Source organism: Monopterus albus, unplaced genomic scaffold, assembly GCF_001952655.1.
Source record: "Monopterus albus unplaced genomic scaffold, M_albus_1.0 scaffold26.1, whole genome shotgun sequence".
NCBI lineage: Eukaryota > Metazoa > Chordata > Actinopteri > Synbranchiformes > Synbranchidae > Monopterus > Monopterus albus.
In genome coordinates this window covers 138,881-157,423 of record NW_018127906.1, presented here as the reverse complement: position 1 = coordinate 157,423, position 18,543 = coordinate 138,881, and the positions used below count along the sequence as shown (strand labels likewise).

Here is an 18,543-nt window from a genome sequence, read left to right as displayed (position 1 = left end):
GTACAGGTCTCTAGTTCTTAAGTACTCTGTTTTATCCCTATTTATCTCATTTCAATGAACATTCCTTTGTTGTCTGCATTGTTTACTGTCTGTTTATACTGCTTTTTCTGCATTGTTTGCACTGTTTGTTGATGTTAATACTGCTATTTTGTTATATTACACAGCCTTATGCTGGTTTACTGTTTGCACATTGAGAGCCGATGTAACAGTGAAATTCCTCGTGTGTCCATCACACCTGGCCAATAAAGCTGATTCTGATTTGTCTTTATGCTAAGCTAAGTTAACCAGCTGCTGGCTGTAGCTTCATATTCACTATACATGCTTGAGAGTGGTATCACTGTTCTCATCCAATTCTCAGCAAATAAGTAAATATGCATATTTCCCAGACTGAAAAGTATTCCTACAAAATATGTTTTTGCTAAACTGTGACATCAATCAGGATATTATTCAAGAATATAGCAGCTAAAAACAGCCTTTGACAATGACTGAGAATAAACATTACATATCTGGGTTAAAGTCTGTGTGCTCAGTACTCACCCTCCTGGTGTTGTCCAGGACTTTGGGGTCAGGTCGGCCATAGTTGGGAGGGTTGGCGTGGGGGTCGTAGCCCAGCCTGGATAGCATGGGTGCGATGACGGCCATGTCCCTCACCACATCTGCTGGGATCTTTCCCACCCACTTGGACAAGGCCTCCACATTAATGGGTTTGATGACCTGGTCTGTGGACCTCTCCACCCTAACAAGACAGACAAATGTTGGTTTTACCTGTGATCTAAAACAAGTCGAAGTTTTTGTTATGAACGCTCGACACACTGATGAGGGAGCGGAGAAATTAACGAACCAAGGCGGCTAGCTTCGGTGCAAGCAGTGAGATTTATTTACAGTGTCAACAGTGCAAAAATATATATAGGAGGAGAGGAGTAGTGAGAGGACCGGGTGTCGATCAGCGGTAGCAGGAAATACAGTCAATGGAGTGATGATGGGCCGGGCTGCGGTTGTAGGATTCACTCCTGGGCTGGTTGGGTTGGAGGTGATGATGACTGAGAGGAAAGAGTAGCAGAGAGACAGATTACCGGAGACTGTGCATCGACCTGTGAGGCGGTGGCTGGTAGAGCTGAGGGAAACCAGGGTCCAGAGGAGAGGTCCGACGAGGAGGGAAACCAGATACGGCGGGGCAGGACAGACACTCGGCTAAACACAGAAATAAAACAGAGAGCGTACTTGGCACAAAAAGCAACTGACAATAACATCCATGGGGGCCTGAAGACAGAGAAAGAACTGGCAGGGGAGTGATCGGTGAGCAGTGTATAAATAAGGAGGGAGACTAACGAGGCGCAGCTGGTGATAATCAGTGGAGCGGGGCAGGTGTGTCGGATCGTGCAATCAGTGCAAGGGAGCTGACTAGTGCAAGGAAAAGAAGAGAGGAAGGTGCTACCGGGCAAACCTGACAGTTTTCCTTGCATGCTGATGCATTTTTGAACCCCTTTGGTTCAGTGGGTCAATTTACACTATGGACACTTTCCCACTGAATTCATTCAGAAAGTGTACAATCTTTTGACTGGTAGTGCAGCTCCAAGTGATTATTTGTTACTGTATGGCAAAGTTTCTTAAGTTGTAGTAAAATGTGCAATTTAAATAACAATTACACATTGAAAGTTATAGGCCCCTATCTATGTTTCTGAATTTACAGTAATCAGCATTATTTATTGCACACACAGTTCCCCTTTGAGCTTAAAACCAGTCCATAAATCTTGTAATTTGAAAGACAAGGTCATTTGGCCTTTGATTTCATACATTTTCAGAGAGCAAAAGGCCACAAGACTGGACACTAAGACCAAGACAAATGACATGATGTGTATATATGTATATATGTGTATGTAGCTTATTATACAGCCTGAGCAGTAAAGTTACAAACTAGAGTTTGATGTTCACAACAAACATGTTATGTTTAAAGTGCAGATGTTGTAGAACGGTTAAAAGGAAATATGCAGAACTAGTATAGTAACTGTGTACCTTTATTTTGATTTGAATAGTAAATGGTATTATCTGTGCACATTTAGACTCAAAGGCATATTAAGGTCTTGTTGCTCTGCTGATGTTGTCTAAGACCATGTTCACACTGCAGGCTGAAGTGCCTCAAATCCGACCTTTTTGCCCAAATGTGACCCATACCCGATTTCCTTATGACAATGTGAACAGCACAAATCCGATTTTTTCAAATCCAGCCGAGGCCACTTTCATATATGGTCCTAAATCGGATACATATCCGATGTTTTGCAATGCGACTTCAGTCTGAACGGCCAGATCGCTTTTCATGCAATTTTTATGTCATTGAAATGCGACAGATGTCACAATTCTGCGCTGGAGGAGGTGAGGCCATAAGCAATATTTGTGCTCTCCTCCTTCTTGATGTTCTTCTTCTTATTATTTCTTTATTTCGATTGCACATTAACCGGTACATCGCTACACACATGCTATCACGAGCCACATCCATTTTTATTTTCGCAAACACAGTACGCTGCGTCTGACGTCACGTCCTCTTCTGCGCATGCGGGTCACCTCAGGGCCGTATACCGTTCACACATGAGACAGATGGCAGTCATATTTAAATGACAGTGTGAACAACAACGCAAAAAAATCGGATTTTGGCAAAAAATCCGATCTGAGCATTAAGACCTGCAGTGTGAACGTAGTCTAAGATCAACAGAGGAAAGGATGTCTACTTTCTCTTAATTACTCTAACTGGTGCAATACTTTTGTTTTCTGGCATCATGATGACAGAATGACCAGCATCACTTCTAGCATGGTGAAAACTAAAAATAAATACATAATGGCTGCCTATTAAGGTTTTCACTTGGTTATCAGTACTGACAGTATTAGTGCTTATTTAGCATATGCAGTATTTCAAATAGCAGAGAAAACACAATACATTTCAACACTACATGTAATGTTTTCCAGCCTCTGTGTTTTCTTCCATCTTAGAGCCAGATCCAAATATTACATCCTTCCATCTGCATAGCCAGTAAAACTAAATGAAACCCTGTTGTAGCACCTCTAGCTTGATTGATGCAGTGAGCTGAAAATAGCACACAGATGCAGTGAACACAGACATTCACCAACAGTTTGTAAAAATATTGATGCTACCAAGCAGTGTTAAAGAGTGAGTAACATTAAACTCTACAGTATATTATGCCAACTGACATGAACCATGGAGGTTTTATGAGGAGTGCTCCCCAGTGAACAGCTTTATTAAGCACCGTTCTCCCTAATACATCCATAAACACACACCTATGTGAGTGATTGGTCATGGACAATCATTTACAGAGATCGCTCTTCAGATCTCATGGATCTGATGAGGGCACACACGCCACCCTGGCTTACAACCAATTAAAACATTTTCACATTTAACAAGGTTTAATGACTAGCTCTTACCTATTATTAGCACTGGTAATCAGATAAGTTACAGTATTGTTTGTAGGACTCTGATCCTACTGGTGAACTGGTAAGATGCTTTTATTGTCAACCTGTCCCCATATTACCCAGTTTACAACAGACCAGTTCACTGGAAGCATCTAATTGGCTGTAACTGGATTATGAGACACTATTAAAGATGGCTTCCTCTGCTTTCTATCCTCAGGTTAAAAATGCTGAATAGATGCCTTTCCCAATTTAATCAGTTCAATTCCAAGTGAACATGCATCAAATTTTCATATAATTTACCATCCATCCATCCTCAGCTAGTCACCAACAGCAATAAAATTCAACATGTGGGCTGAAAATCACTTCCTTGAGCTTACAGTAGTTAACCAGTTTAATCTCAGTGACTATGTCATAGGAGAAAGGTTGTTCAGTTTTCAGGCAAAGCTACAGAGTTGGTGTTTTGCCACAAATGACATCAAACCCAGATGTTCATTTTAGAGAGCGAGTCAGGCCTCTTGATAGTGAAATTAAAACCTCCTGTTGTTTCTAGAGTGAGGATAAATGATGCTCCACCCATCCTTTTCCTCCATCAGCCATGGGTGTGAGCAATTTTAAAAAGGAACTGACCATTACCTAGGTTAAATTATTTATTGTGTGAAATTAAATATTCAACAAGCAAGGGGTTTGGAGCTGCCAGACTGAAGCTTTTGTTGTCTGGACTGAATTAAGTTTACCACTGCTGACCAGCAGGAGGGATTTGATGTTTACAGTTATTAACCTAAAAAACTAAGGGGGCACACTGACCGCAATAGTAGATTCTCTATTATCTTATTGTAAACCTTTGCAACTGACGTGGGTCTGGCTGACTAAATGAAACACTTTTAGATATACTGCAAGTCAGACTGCACAGTGTTATAAAGCACACTGTGTCTGTGTTTGATTTCTGAAACCGATTCTCACGTTTTCATAGCAGATTCATTGCTCAACACATCACACAGGTAAAATACAGAAACTCCATCCGACAACTAGTACAGTAGTGTGCCATAAATGGCTACGCCAGAGAGGGACTCCACTCCCATCTATTCACCTAGTGAATGTCCACGCCCTAGTCAACAAGATGGGTGAACTCCTTCTCGTCAACAGGACCAACTCTGACTTTGCATGCTTCACTACTTTATGCTTTACGGAAACTTGGCTTAGTGACTCCATCATGGACAGCGCAATCCAAGTACTGGGCTTCCAGGTGTACAGGGCGGGTTGCGTAATGGAGCTGTCCGGGAAAACAAGAGGAAGGGGAATCTGTTTCTACATAAATGAAGGTTGGTGCACAGATGTCACGGTGCTACAGAGGACATGTAACACAGACTTAGAAACTCTCTTTATCAACTGCAAACCTTTTCATTTTCCCTGAGAATTTAATTCATTCACTTCATTCTAATTGGAGTGTACATAAGACCACAGGCCCACGCTAGCGCACTACAGCTCCTGGCTGAACAGATAACTAGTGTGGAGCTAGAACATCCTGACCCCCCCCTCACTGTTCTAGGGGGCTTTAACAGAGCAACTCTCACCCAAGAACTGCCCAAATACAGAGAGCACGTCACCTGTCCCGCCAGGGACAAAATCACACTGGACCACTGCTACACAACAATAAAAGACGCCTATCGCTCTGTCCCCCACGCAGCCCTCGGACTCTCTGATCACTGCACTTATTCCAACCTACAGGCAGAAACTTAAAGCTGCGAAACATGTGGTCAAAACAGTAAAGAGATGGACCGAGCAGACTAAGTCAGAGCTATAAGGGCTGCTTTGACTTCACAGATTGGAGTGTATTTGAGGCTGCAGCTACACACCTGGATGAACTCAGATTTTCTGAGTGTTAGGTATTTTTTTAGTCAGATAGATATTGGTTAGATACTTGTTGTATTAAAAATGTTTAGTGGAGACAGGATGTCTAGTTTAAACGCTTAGTCATTGTCATGAGATTTTAGCAAGGGTGCGCCACAGCGAATCATCTGTTTCCACTTAACTCTATCCTCGGCATCCTCTACTCTTACCCTAATTAAATTCATGTCCTCTTTTAGCACATACATATATCTCCTCTTTGGCCTTCCTCTTGACCTCTTGCCTGGCAGCTCCATCTCCAACATCCTTCTACCAATATAACTACTATCCCTTCTCTGCACATTGGGTGTAATTGGGAATTCTCTCTCTCTCTCTCTCTCTCTCTCTCTCTCTCTCTCTCTCTCTCTCTCTCTCTCTCTCTCTCTCTCTCTCTCTCTCTCTCTCTCTCTCTCTCTCTCTCTCTCTCTCTCTCGCTCACTCGCTCACTCACACACACACACTCACTCACACACCTGCTCGTTTTACCTACTTTGTGGGGACGAATGAGACAATTTTCACATCTTTAAGTTCAGCATAGTTTCAGCTACAAAAGCCATTCAGGTATCAAAATATTCAGCTCTTCAAGGACACTCCTGTTTGTATATATTTCATCTCATCCTTCAGATAATTCAAAAAAGAACTTCAGCAAACTCTTCTCATCCTTCTGCCATTTTGTCTATTGATTTCAGGCATTTTCAGAACAATGCATTACAAATCTTGCATCCACATGTGCATTTTCTTCAGGAAATGCAATTTTTCTAGTTCTTATTCTGATTTTTAGGTCCATTTTTCAGCACTTAATTTCTTCAGCATACTTTCAGCTACAGAAGCCATGAAGCTATTAAAATGTTCAACGCTTTAAGGACATTCCTGTTTGTAACATTTATACTTTTTAAACTATTTAGGTTTTTTCAAATGAATGGGAACAATTTTCACATCTTAATATCTTCAGCATACCTTCAGCTAAAACCACCATTTCAACTAATAACTATGCAGCAACTCTTCAGCTTTTCATACCATAAACAGCTTTTTGATATTTGTTATGGTTTTTGCATAATTACCATTTACATTTTATGACTTATTTCAATAGCCACACTCTAGTATCTCTGTGTGTAGGACTACTCTTTTTTTCTCATACACACACATACACACAAACACCTACACACCCACACAACCCTAATTGTTTTACCTACTTTGTGGGGACCAATCGGAAAATGTTCACATCCTAATAAGTTCAGTATTCTTTCAGCTACAAAAGCCATTCAGGTATCAAAATGTTACGTTTTTCAGGACATTACGGCGTGCATTCAACTTTTTTACAACTTTCATACTCTATAAAATATTCAGCATTCTGAATTGTATTGTATGGATGCTGAGTCAGCATCCATACTATGTTATCCTGATTTTTTTATTATTATTATTATTATTATGGTTTCTTCTGTCCGTTAATTTTTTTCAGCATACTTTCAGCTATGAAAAGCGTTCAGGTATCAAAATGTTCAGCTTTTTAAAGGACATTTATGCTATTATTTTTCTTTTTTATAACCTTTATACTTTTGTTAGAAATTAACCCAATTCTTTTGTTGGAAGCACGGAAAGTGAAGACAGGAGAGGACTGTTTAAAATCAACAAAGTTTACTGAATGTCTGATCACAGGTAGGCCTTACAGTGCTGGGATCAGAGAGCCAGAGCTCCCGCAGGAGTTACATCCACTGACCCCGAATTAAGTTCTTACAATACATTTTATCTTCTTGGGCTGCTCCGCCTTGGACAGAGGTGCAACCTTCAATAGTTTGTGATCCTATTGGTCATTTGGTGTGAGCCGGAGCTCGCACTTCTGTTAGGTATTTTTAGTCAGATATTGAATAGATACTTGATGTATTAGAAATGTTTAGTAGAGATAGGATGTCTAGTTAGACTGTTACATCTGCCTGCGTGCACTTTGGAGGTGCAAGATACCTGAGCGTGTAATGTAAATTTTACCTGTGATCCTTTGAATAAATCAGCACTGTTTTGAAGTTACTTGGACTGTCTCGTCTCTCAGAGTTAGCAATGGTAACAAGAACCAAAGACCAACACTTCCATGTTGAAATATGGTAAACCTAGGTATGTGGGTGTGTGTGTGTGTGTGTGTGTGTGCGTGTGTGTCTCTCAGGTGGTGAGCCCATGGCCTCTGCAGGACATCCCAAGACAAAGCAAAGCTTGGAATATGCTAAGTGGGTCGAGGTGTGAGTGTAAAACAGGCCTTTGCTAAAATGTAAATAGGCTGTCTGGTCACAAAGAGATGCAGACATCTGGTCTCTATAAAAGTTACAGCATTCAAAGTAAGCAGATTCTGCTTCATTACAGCTTTAAGATATATAAGCAAGGAGAATAAATGTATTAGAAAGTAACCAAAGCACAGTAATTCTGCACAATAATCAATACAGTTGTAATATGTATAAAAAAGTAAGATAAAGTTATGAAAGGGAACTAAAGGTATGAGAAGTAACTAAAGCTTATAAAGTAACTAGAGTCTATAAGACTCAAATCTTACACTTTTTAAACTATTTAGTGTCTTTCAGCAAATATTTACACATTCAAATGAATGGGAAAATTCAACTTCAGCAAACTTTCAGTTATTTCAGCTATCAAAATGTTCAGCTCTTCAAGGACATTCATGCTTCTCTTCATAATTTTTCTAAACTTCATACTTTTAAAATACAGACGTGGACAAAATTGTTGGTACCCTTCTGTTAAAGAGAAACTCACAATGGTCACTGAAATAACGTGAAACGGACAAAAGTAATAATAAATAAAAATTTACTGAAAATTAACTAATGAAAATCAGTCATTGCTTTTGAATTGTGGTTCAACAGAAGCATTTTAAAAAAGAAACTAATGAAACTGGCCTGGACAAAATTTATTGTACCCCATCAAGGATTGAAAATAATTTGACCATAGAGACATGTTAAACTAAAATGTGTCCTCTAATTAGCATCACAGGTGTTTTCAAACTTGTAATCAGTCAGTCTGCCTATGTAGGGGGTGAAAAGTAGTCAGCTCACTATGCTAGCAGGGTATGTGATGACTGGCAAGGTGTATGTATTGATGGCTTAAATCTTGCTCTTCCTAGTGAGCTTGCATTTCAGCATGTCTTATCCTTTGATGATACTTGGACATTGCTATTTTTCTTCCTTCCTCATTGTGGTTCCCATGTGACTGTGGGATACCCTCTGACTACAGTGGCATATATTATTCAGAGGTTTAAGGTCCACAGGACTGTAGCTAACCTCCATGGACGTGAAGAGTTGGATAATGCGAATGGTAACCAAAGAGCCCAGAACAACTTCCAAAGAGATTAGAGGTGAGCTCCAAGGTCAAGGTACATCAGTGTCAGATCGCACCATCCATCGCTATCTTAGCCACAGTGGACTTCGTGGAAGACGACCGAGGAGGACTCCACTGTTGAAAGCAACCCATAAAAAAGCGGGAATGGAATTTGCCAAAATGCATATTGACCAGTCACAAAGCTTCTGGGAGAATGTCCTTTGGGCAGATGAGACAAATAGCACACAAAGAAAAGAACACTGTACCTACTGTGAAACATGGAGGAGGCTCAGTTATGTTTTGAGGCTGCTTTGCACAGCTTCTGTCTGTTAGGTATTTTTAGTCGGATAGATACTTGATGTATTAGAAATGTTCAGTGGAGATAGGATGTCTAGTTAGACTGTTAAATGCTTAGGCATGCTTATGAGTTTCTACAGGGTACACCTGGTCACGGATACTAGAGAGAAAAGTTGATGACTGTCAGCAGACGGTGTTTGATATAATTATTATGACGTGTATAACTGTAGCCTTAGCCATATGTTCTTATGTTTAAGTCACGACATGTACTAGAGGTCGTGAGAATGTTTTCAGCTACACACCACTTAACCAACAGACACACACATTCACACATTGATTTGCTGCATGTTTTGACTACTGCTAGGGCCAGCTGCAGAGCTGGCAACAGAGACGTCCCGGTTGACGTTTCTGTGTAGTATGGGGCTAGCCCAAACAAGGCGATATAATGTATAGGCCTGGTGGGCTCAGGGTCTTTCATCTTACATCTGCCTGTGAGCAGTATGGAGGTGCAAGATACTTGAGCGTGTAATGTTAATTTTACCTGTGATCCTTTGAATAAATCAGCACTGTTTTGAAGTTACTTGGACTGTCTCGTCTCTCAGAGTTAGCAATGGTAAAGACAAACCATATCCTACATTAGCATAGTAGGAGGCTGATTTGTTAACCTTGATCCTACTAAACAGATAGGAAAATCAATATCAATAACATTTCTCTGTGTTAAATACAGAGCTGGAGCCAGGATGTGGCTGTCCTATCGTAAGATAAGTAAGGGCAGGCCAAGCGGACTGCAGCCCGGGTGGTTGTAGAGGCAAAAACTCAGGTCTGGGAGGAGTTCAGTGAAGCCATGGAGAGGGACTATTGGTTGGCCTTGAAGAAATTCTGGCAAACCATCCGGTCCACATCTATATTTAGCTTTATTTTGAAAATCTTGCCCCATTCAAATAAATTGGAAAATTCTACTTCAGCATAATATCAGCTATTAAATGTTCAGCTCTTCAAAGACATTCATGCTTGTCTTCAGAATTTTTCTAAACTTCATACTTTTTAAATATTGAGCTTTATTTTGAAAATCTTGCCCGATTCAAATGAATGGGAAAATTATACTTCAGCATACATTGAGCTCCTTCAGCTATCAAAATGTTCAGCTCTTCAAGGACATTCATGCTTCTCTTCAAGTTTTCTAAACTTCATACTTTTGAAATATTGAGCTTTATTTTGAAAATCTTGCCCCATTCATATGTTTGGAAAAATTCTACTTCAGCATGCTTTCTGCTATTTCAGCTATCAGAATGTTCAGCTCTTCAAGGACATTCATGCTTCTCTTCAGAATTTTTCTAAGCTTCATACTTTTGAAATATTGAGCTTTATTTTGAAAATCTTGCCCCATTCAAATGAATGGGAAAATTCTTCTTCAGCACACTTTCAGGTATCAAAATGTTCAGCTCTTCAAGGACATTCACGGTTCTATTCAGAAGTTTTCTAAACTTCATACCTTTGAAATATTTAGCGTTATTTTGAAAATCTTGCCCCATTCAAATGAATGGGAAAATTCTACTTCAGCATACTTTCAGCAAGCAAAACCATTCATGTGTCAAAATGTTCAGCATTTTCAGGGCCATCTTTCTGCACTCAGCATCCACACGCATTTACGACAGGAAATGAATTTTTCTAGTTCTGTGGATGCTCTCCTGTTCTTTATTTTATTATTATTCTGGGATCTTCCACCCTTTTTTGGCACTTTATAAGTCCAGTATACTTTCAGCTATACAGGCCATTGAGGTCTTGATCTGTTCAACTCTTCAAGGACATCCCTGCTTGTACTCAACTTTTTTATAACATTTATACTTTTTAATCTATTCAGCTTTATATTTTGCAATACAAGTCAATGGGAGCTCAAAGTGCTGATTCAATGACAGAGTTTTGGAGTGCCATCTGGTGGTTCATAAAATGCAGCGCAATTGGGACATGCCCCAACATAACTTCACTCTGTCTCTCTCCCCCTCCCGCTCTCTCTACTTCAGCATACTTTCAGCTATCAATCAATCAAATGTTCAGCTCTCCAAGTACATTCATGCTTCTCTTCAGAATTTTTCTAAACTTCATGCCTTTGTAATATTTAGCTTTATTTTGAAAATTCTGCCCCATTCAAATGAATGGGGAAATTCAACTTCAGCATACTTTCAGGTATCAAAATGTTCAGCTCTCCAAGTACATTCATGCTTCTCTTCAGAATTTTTCTAAATATCATACCTTTGAAATATTTATCTTTATTTTGAAAATTTGCAACTCAGGCGACCCATTGAACAGTGCACCTCGAGATCAAGATGAGGGTGCCAGAGAGACACCCATACGCACACAGACACACACCTGGTGTAGATCACATATCAGCAAGCAAGCGCAGGCAGGGGTTGACCTGCTCACACCAAATGACCAATAGGATCACAAACTATTGAAGGTTGCCCCCTGTCCAGGGCGGAGCAGCCTAAGAATATAAATGTGTTGTAAAAACTTAATTCAGGATTCAGAAGCCGGTTTTCCGGCGGGAGCTCTGTCTCTCTGAATCCAGCGCTGTAAGACCTACCTGTGACCAGTCTTTCAGTAAACTTTCTGTTGATTTTAAACAGTCCTCTCCTGTTTTCACTTTTCGTGCTTCCAACAAAAAAAATTCGGTTAATTTCTAACAGTCCTATTGGACTATTTTCACATCTTGATAAGTAGCCATCATTGTCCTACCCTGGTTAGGAACTATACATGTACTCTGGTGAGGGGGACTCAACCATAACAAAACACCACATTACACCATCAAATTGTTTTTTACTCGTTACAATCACACATTTATGTTATATTATTCTGGGATCTTCCACCTTTTTTGACACTTAAGTCCAGCATACTTTCAGCTATACAGGCCATTAAGGTCTATCTGTTCAACTCTTCAAGGACATCCCTGCTGGTATTTTTCTTTGTTATAACGTCTATACTTTTTAATCTACTCAGCTTCATATTTTGAAATACAAGTCAATGGGAGCTCAAAGTGCTAAGTCAATGACACAGTCTTGGAGTGCCATCTGGTGGTTCATAAAATGCAGACTCAGAATTTTTATACACTTCACAGTCCTGAAATATTTAGCTTTATTTTGAAATTTTCCACCCTTTCAAATTAATGGGAAAATTGTACTTCAGCATACTTTCAGGTAGACATGCCTTTCAGGTTTCAAAATGTTCTGCATTTTATTAAGCTCAGCATACCTTCAGCTAGAAAAGCCATTCGGGTATCAAAATGTTCAGCTCTTCAAGGCCATTCCTACTTTATTGCATCTCATCCTTCAGATTATTCAACAAAGAACTTCAGCTATTTCTTCTCAACTATTTCAACAAAGAACTTCAGTCATTTCTTCTCATCTTTCAGCTGTTTCAGCGATTGATTTCATGCATTTTCAGGATGATCTTTCAGCTTATCGGCATCCACATGCATTTACGACAGGAAATGCATTTCTCTAGTTTTTAAATAACATTTCATTTGTGTTGAAATTAAATAAAAGTGTCTTCTGGTGCACACAGACCAGACTGGCTGTTGCATACTCTTTCAGGTTGCTCTCTCTCTCTCCACACGTCTGTTTACCATCTGCAGTCCAGCTGCTCCATCCCTACGTTTCCTGCCTGACTCTATACCTCAATATGGCAATTCACTTTCCTCTAATCCATTTACTTTGCAATTGAATCCTTACACTGTACGGGTATATTCTCCTGCATGATTAATAGAGTAAGCTGTTTTTGTCATCTCAGGAGGATGGTGGAGATGGTTTCTGAGAGACGGGCAGTGATCCAAATATCCACTCTATAAAATCACTTTAGGTAACTCCATCAAGACCCAAGAGGCTGACAAGCGTTGACATAGAACATAAACTGATAAAGACAAAAGCCCTTTTTACACTGCCTTCTTAAGGCAAGGTTATTTTGGCAATTTGTTGCCATGCCACTCTGTAAAGGTATAAATCTGGGATGGGGAGCCATTGATCCTGCACTATGTTGGCAGTGGAGTAGTAAAACTGCAGCGTCTGCCAGCTTGACATCTGTGTAAACGGGAAGAAGCGGCTTGTGGAGAAGTGATGTTTTGAGGATATGTTATTTCTGACACTAGCTAACGGGGGATTTATCCAAATCAGTGACAATAATCATTCACACATTATACGTGAAAGTGCATCATGTTGTAGATGACTGTTGAATACTCAGTTTACCCACCACTGTTTAAAAAGCATCATATTTCTGATGTGTGTCATACATTACAATGGAAATCATGTCTCTACTACTGGAGTGCTGCTGGATGCCTAAAAAGACTAGTGGGGCAACAGTCTGCTGGCTTTGTTTGGTTTACTGTAAATAAGCAAAGCAGGACAGGATCTGGTAATAGACTAAGTATAGAAAACACAGCTTAACTTCACTTTCATATTAGATAAACACAATCTTGAACCAAAAGTCCCTTCTATATACCAATACACAGACCACAGCATAAAAGAATGTAGAAATTTAATGAGTTATTTCCTTGTCAGTCATGTCAAAGCACTGCCAAGTCTCAACAGCTTGGGAAAGCGATTCTCCCAAATCTATATATATATGTGAATATTTAAGCTTTCAGAAAACAGCTGTAACAAGGTTTGGGTGGTAGTGGTTTCCAACCTGTAAGTCAAGAGCCCTTTAGGAGTTTCCAAAATAAATCTGTCACAAATGACTAAAGGGATGAAGAACAAAAATTATATTTGTTACACATCATTGATTTTGTCTTTTCTCTACTTTTCTTAACTACTGGACACTTTCACCTGTTCAGGCCTACAGCAAGCACTCAAAATCAGCAAGCAAACCAAAATCACTCAACCTGATGTCTACACTGAGGCTGTAATCTGTGACAAGAGGGGCCCTATTTTGAGGATCCACAGCATCTGATCAAGATGTATTGGCTCAAGTGGTGTTTGTGCATGTCCATGTTCATTTCGGTAATTTGACGACGAGGAAAAATGGTTCAAGCGTCTGTGCAACTAGCAGAAGGGCTGTACTTGTTCTCATTAAAGCAGGGGTGTGTTTTGGTATAACATGCAATTATCCAGTCAGTGTGTAACCTCACATCCCCTTTAAGAGACATGTGAGCCTGACTGTTTGGTGGATTGCTAGCATACTGGTGGACTTGTCAGTAAGATTTTCCACTGAGAGAACAAATCTGCTCATGCATGAGGTGAAGGCACACAATCATTAATCAAAATAGTATTTGTTATATATACATATACAAACCCCAATTCCAATGAAGTTGGGACATTGTGTAAAATGTAAATAAAATCAGAATACAATGACTTGCAAATCCTTTTTGACCCATATTTAATTGAATACACCACAAAGACAAGATATTTAATGTTCAAACTGATAAACTTTAATTTTTGCAAATATTCACTCATTTTGAATTTGATGCCTGCAGCACGTTCCAAAAGAGCTTGGACGGGGGTAATAAAAGAGTGGGAAAGTTGAGGAATGCTCAAAAAACACATTATTTACATAACACACAATTGTATAACTCAATATTAACCCAATGAGCAAATAAAAAGGGATGTATGGGACTTAATCAGGTCAGCAGCATGTTAGCGGCAAAGACATTATTTACATAACACAAGATTGTATAAGTCAATATAAAAATATGAACAAATAAAAAGGGATGTATGTGATCTAATCAGTTCAGCAGCATGTTAGCAGCAAAAGAGTGTAGTAACATTATAAGGTGCAGCTCAGTGCAAATCTCAGTCTTTAGGAAAAGGTGTGAGCATGGGTGTGTGTCTGTCGAGGTCCAGTGTTCTGTCTGTGTCTGTCCATAGAGGGGAGGTTGTATGAAACTAGGGGTTAGGGGGGTGATTGATTTCACAGCTCTAGGGAAGACGCTGTGTCTCAGTCTGTTTGTTTTAGTCTTTATATTCTTGTACCTTTTCCTGGAGGGAAGAGGCACAAACAGACTGTTGCCTGGGTGGGTGGGGTCTGCAGCAATCTGTCCAGCCCTCTTCTGGATCCGGTCAGTGTATAGTGAGTCCAGATCCAGAAGAGGACTTCCTACAATGCCCTGAGCTGTTCTCACCACCTGGGTCAAGTCCTTTCTGTCCTGTGCAGTGCAGCGCCCGTACCACACTGTCGCACTGAGACAGAGGATGCTCTCTACTGTCGCTCTGTAGAAGTTTGCGAGCAACTGAGAGGAGAGACCATCGCGTTTCAGCTTCCTGAGGAAGAAAAGCCTTTGCTGGGCTTTCTTCACCAGGTAGGATGTGTTCAGAGACCAGGTCAGGTCAGATGTGATGTGGATGCCCAGGAACTTGATGTTATCCACTTGCGCCACCACATCCCCCATGTTGAGAAGAGGAGCATATTTTGTCTTCCTGGACCTCCTATAATCCACAATGACTTCCTTAGTCTTGTTGGTGTTCAGGACAAGAGTGTTATCCACCACCTTGTCAGGAACTGGATCTCCTCTCTGTAGTGAGTCTCATCATTGTCTGAGACGAGACCCACTACGGTGGTGTCGTCTGCGAACTTCACTACTGTGTTTGTGGGGTGAATGGCATCACAGTCATGGGTAAACAGAGTGAAGAGAACTGGGCTGAGCACACAGCCCTGTGGTGTGCCTGTGTTCAGGACCAGTGTGGATGATGTGCAGCTTCTGATTCTCACCACTTGAGGCCTGTTAGTGAGGAAGTCCTTAATCCAATGACACATGGTGAGAACTAGAGCACAGCATTCTCTGATTTCTCATTGTGTTGTAATCCTAGCCCTTAGCTCGTCCAGTTTGTTTTCCAGAGACTGTATGTTAGCAAGGAAGAGGCTGGGTAATGGCAGTGGAGTAGCACGAGCTTTTAGCCTAGCATGGGGTCCTCCTTGCCTGCCCCGTCTCCGTCTCCTTCTCCGGGTTGCTCTCCTGATTTCGGCCTGCTCGCTTGTGCCTGGTGCTCCGGAGGCTCCCCGCGGGCGATGGTGGCTTTGTTATTGTCGCCGGAGTGAACAATGAGTTGTAGCTCCGGTGGTATGAAACCAGTAAATTCCCAGTGGCTTTGTGAGTTGGCGATATCCAGCAATGCCTGTCTGTTGTATGCAAGCAGTGCATGACATTTGTGCACTGCAGAAAAAGCAAAAAACACAAAAAAGAGTGGAGCGCGCAAACACGTTCGCCTTGGTGGGCACCATGTTGGACCGGATATAAACAAAACATTACTTATGTCCATTTGCATATGTTATAAGAGTGGAGTGAACATATAAATCAAACCATCAGGGCAGATCCAGGCATATTTCAAACGATTGGTAGTAGCTTAAATGAAGGCAATCAAAAGCAGATGCTTCTTTTTTTATACTATTTCTGTGGTTGGTAACCTGACAGCCTCTGTTTCTTGCTGATCTCTCCTTTGGAGTGCCTAGTCTCTGTGCAGAGCAGCAAGAGTGCAGTGCAGATGAGAGTGGCAAGGAACTGTAAAATGCTCATATGCTCATAGACACACACACACATACACATACACACACACAAAATGGAGTCAAGGAGAAAGAAGGTTAATAAATCTTCAACAAAATCTAGTTGAAGTTGGAAAGGAGCAATTTATCAAACAGCTGTTGAAACAAGCAGAACACACTGAATACATGCACACTGAGAGCCGATGTACCAGATTCAAATTTCTTGTTTGTCTGCCACACCTGGCCAATAAAGCTGATTCTGATTCTGAACACAACCTTGCAGAAATGGGACAATTTCTCATGGGCGCCGATGGCTAAATTAACACATAAAGAGATTCCTGCCACATGCATGTGGTTGGCTCTTTCTTCAGAAACTGTAAATGTTTATGGCTATTCCTAACTTTAGAGCACTTTTTTGGAAATAAGAAAAGAAAAAAGCATTTTGTGAAAAAGAAAACTTATCTAGTGCAGTAATGTAGATCAATGGTGTGTTGGAGGAATCTACGGCACAAACGAATAAGCTAAACCAGGGTCTGTTTCACAGACAATGGTGAAATCACTGTTGTTTTTAGTCTTTGTGTGGGATTTGTGGAAAATAATCAGTACAGAAAATCTCTGGTCTTATAACATTCAAACAAAAAATATCTATAACTAGTATCCTATGTAATTATGTAGTCATGGGCAAAATGATTGGCACCCCTGCATTTCTGTCAAATAACACAGCACTTCTCCCAGAAAATTTTTGCAATCACAAATTCTTTGGTATTCCCATATTTATTTCTTTGCTTTGCATTGGAACAACACAAAAAAAGCAGAGAATGAAGCCAATTCTGATCAATTCCACAGAGAATTCCAGAAACTGGACAGAATTATTGACACCTTTTCAAACTCATCAGAAATAGTTGTATTTCAAACATCATTCTGAGGCCTTCAAAGAAAAGAACACAGTCCCTACATTGGAGGTTCACTGATGTTTTGGGGTTGCTTTTCAGGCACTGGATGTTGTGACGTATGTGTGTATGGCATTATGAAATCTGAAGACTACCAACGAATTCTGGGGTGCAATCTAGGACCCAGTGTCAGAAAGTTGGGTCTCCATCAGAGGTCGTGGGTCTTACAGCAGGACAATGACCCAAAGCAGATTTCAAAAAGCAGCAGAAATGGTTTCAGACAATGTGCTGGAGAGTTCTGAAGTGGCCAGTGCAAGCAAAAGAAATAAATATGAGAATACCAAAGAATTTGTTATTGCAACAATTTTTCTGGGAGAAGTGGTGTTATCATCTGGTAAATGGTCATATATTTGTATAGCGTTTTCTACGCTTCAGAGCACACTCGCCGTTCACCCATTCGCACTCCTAAATGCTGACATATTCGCACATCGGTGTTATCACCATGAGTAACTGGGGGTTCAGTGTCTTGCTCAAGGACACTAACATGTTGACTGGACAAGCAGGGAATCAAACCACTAATCCTCTGGTTAGGACACAACCCACTCTACCCTCCTGAGCCACAGCCGCCCTTACCTGATAGAAATACCAATATTTTGGCCATGACTAACTATTTTGATACTCAATTAATCATGTAAGTAATTTTTAAAAAGCCCATGGCATGCGCTTATGTTTTTTGACTTATCTACAATGTTACAATGGTGAAAAATCATCTTAGACATGACCTAAAGTAAAAAAAAAAAAATAGGTGTACGTATGTTCAAGTACTTCTATTGAAAGATTTGAATCTTATAGGCACCAGTCACTTTATTAGCGTTAGTTACTTTTCATACCTTTAGTTCCCTTTCTTAACATTATTTTCCTTGCTTATATACAGTGGGTACGGAAAGTATTCAGACCCCCTTAAATTTTTCACTCTTTGTTATATTGCAGCCATATGCTAAAATCATTTAAGTTCATTTTTTTCCTCATTAATGTACACACAGCACCCCATATTGACAGAAAAACACAATTTTTGACATTTTTGCAGATTTAATAAAAAGGAAAAACTGAAATATCACATGGTCATAAGTATTCAGACCCTTTGCTCAGTATTTAGTAGAAGCACCCTTTTGAGCTAATACAGTCATGAGTCTTTTTTGGGAATGATGCAACAAGTTTTTCACACCTGCATTTGGGGATCCTCTGCCATTCCTCCTTGCAGATCCTCTCCAGTTCTGTCAGG

The 18,543-nt window shown here is 40.3% G+C and overlaps 1 protein-coding gene across 3 annotated transcripts in view; it reads right to left on the bottom strand.

Annotated features, from left to right (window-relative positions):
- tpst1 (tyrosylprotein sulfotransferase 1) overlaps positions 1–18,543 on the bottom strand; it is a 97,128-nt gene that overhangs the window by 32,837 nt on the left and 45,748 nt on the right. For all 3 annotated transcript variants that reach the window (XM_020595212.1, XM_020595213.1, XM_020595214.1), the window contains exon 3: positions 538–736. In XM_020595212.1, the coding sequence (XP_020450868.1) occupies positions 538–736 (199 nt within the window). The remainder of the gene's footprint in view (positions 1–537; positions 737–18,543) is intronic.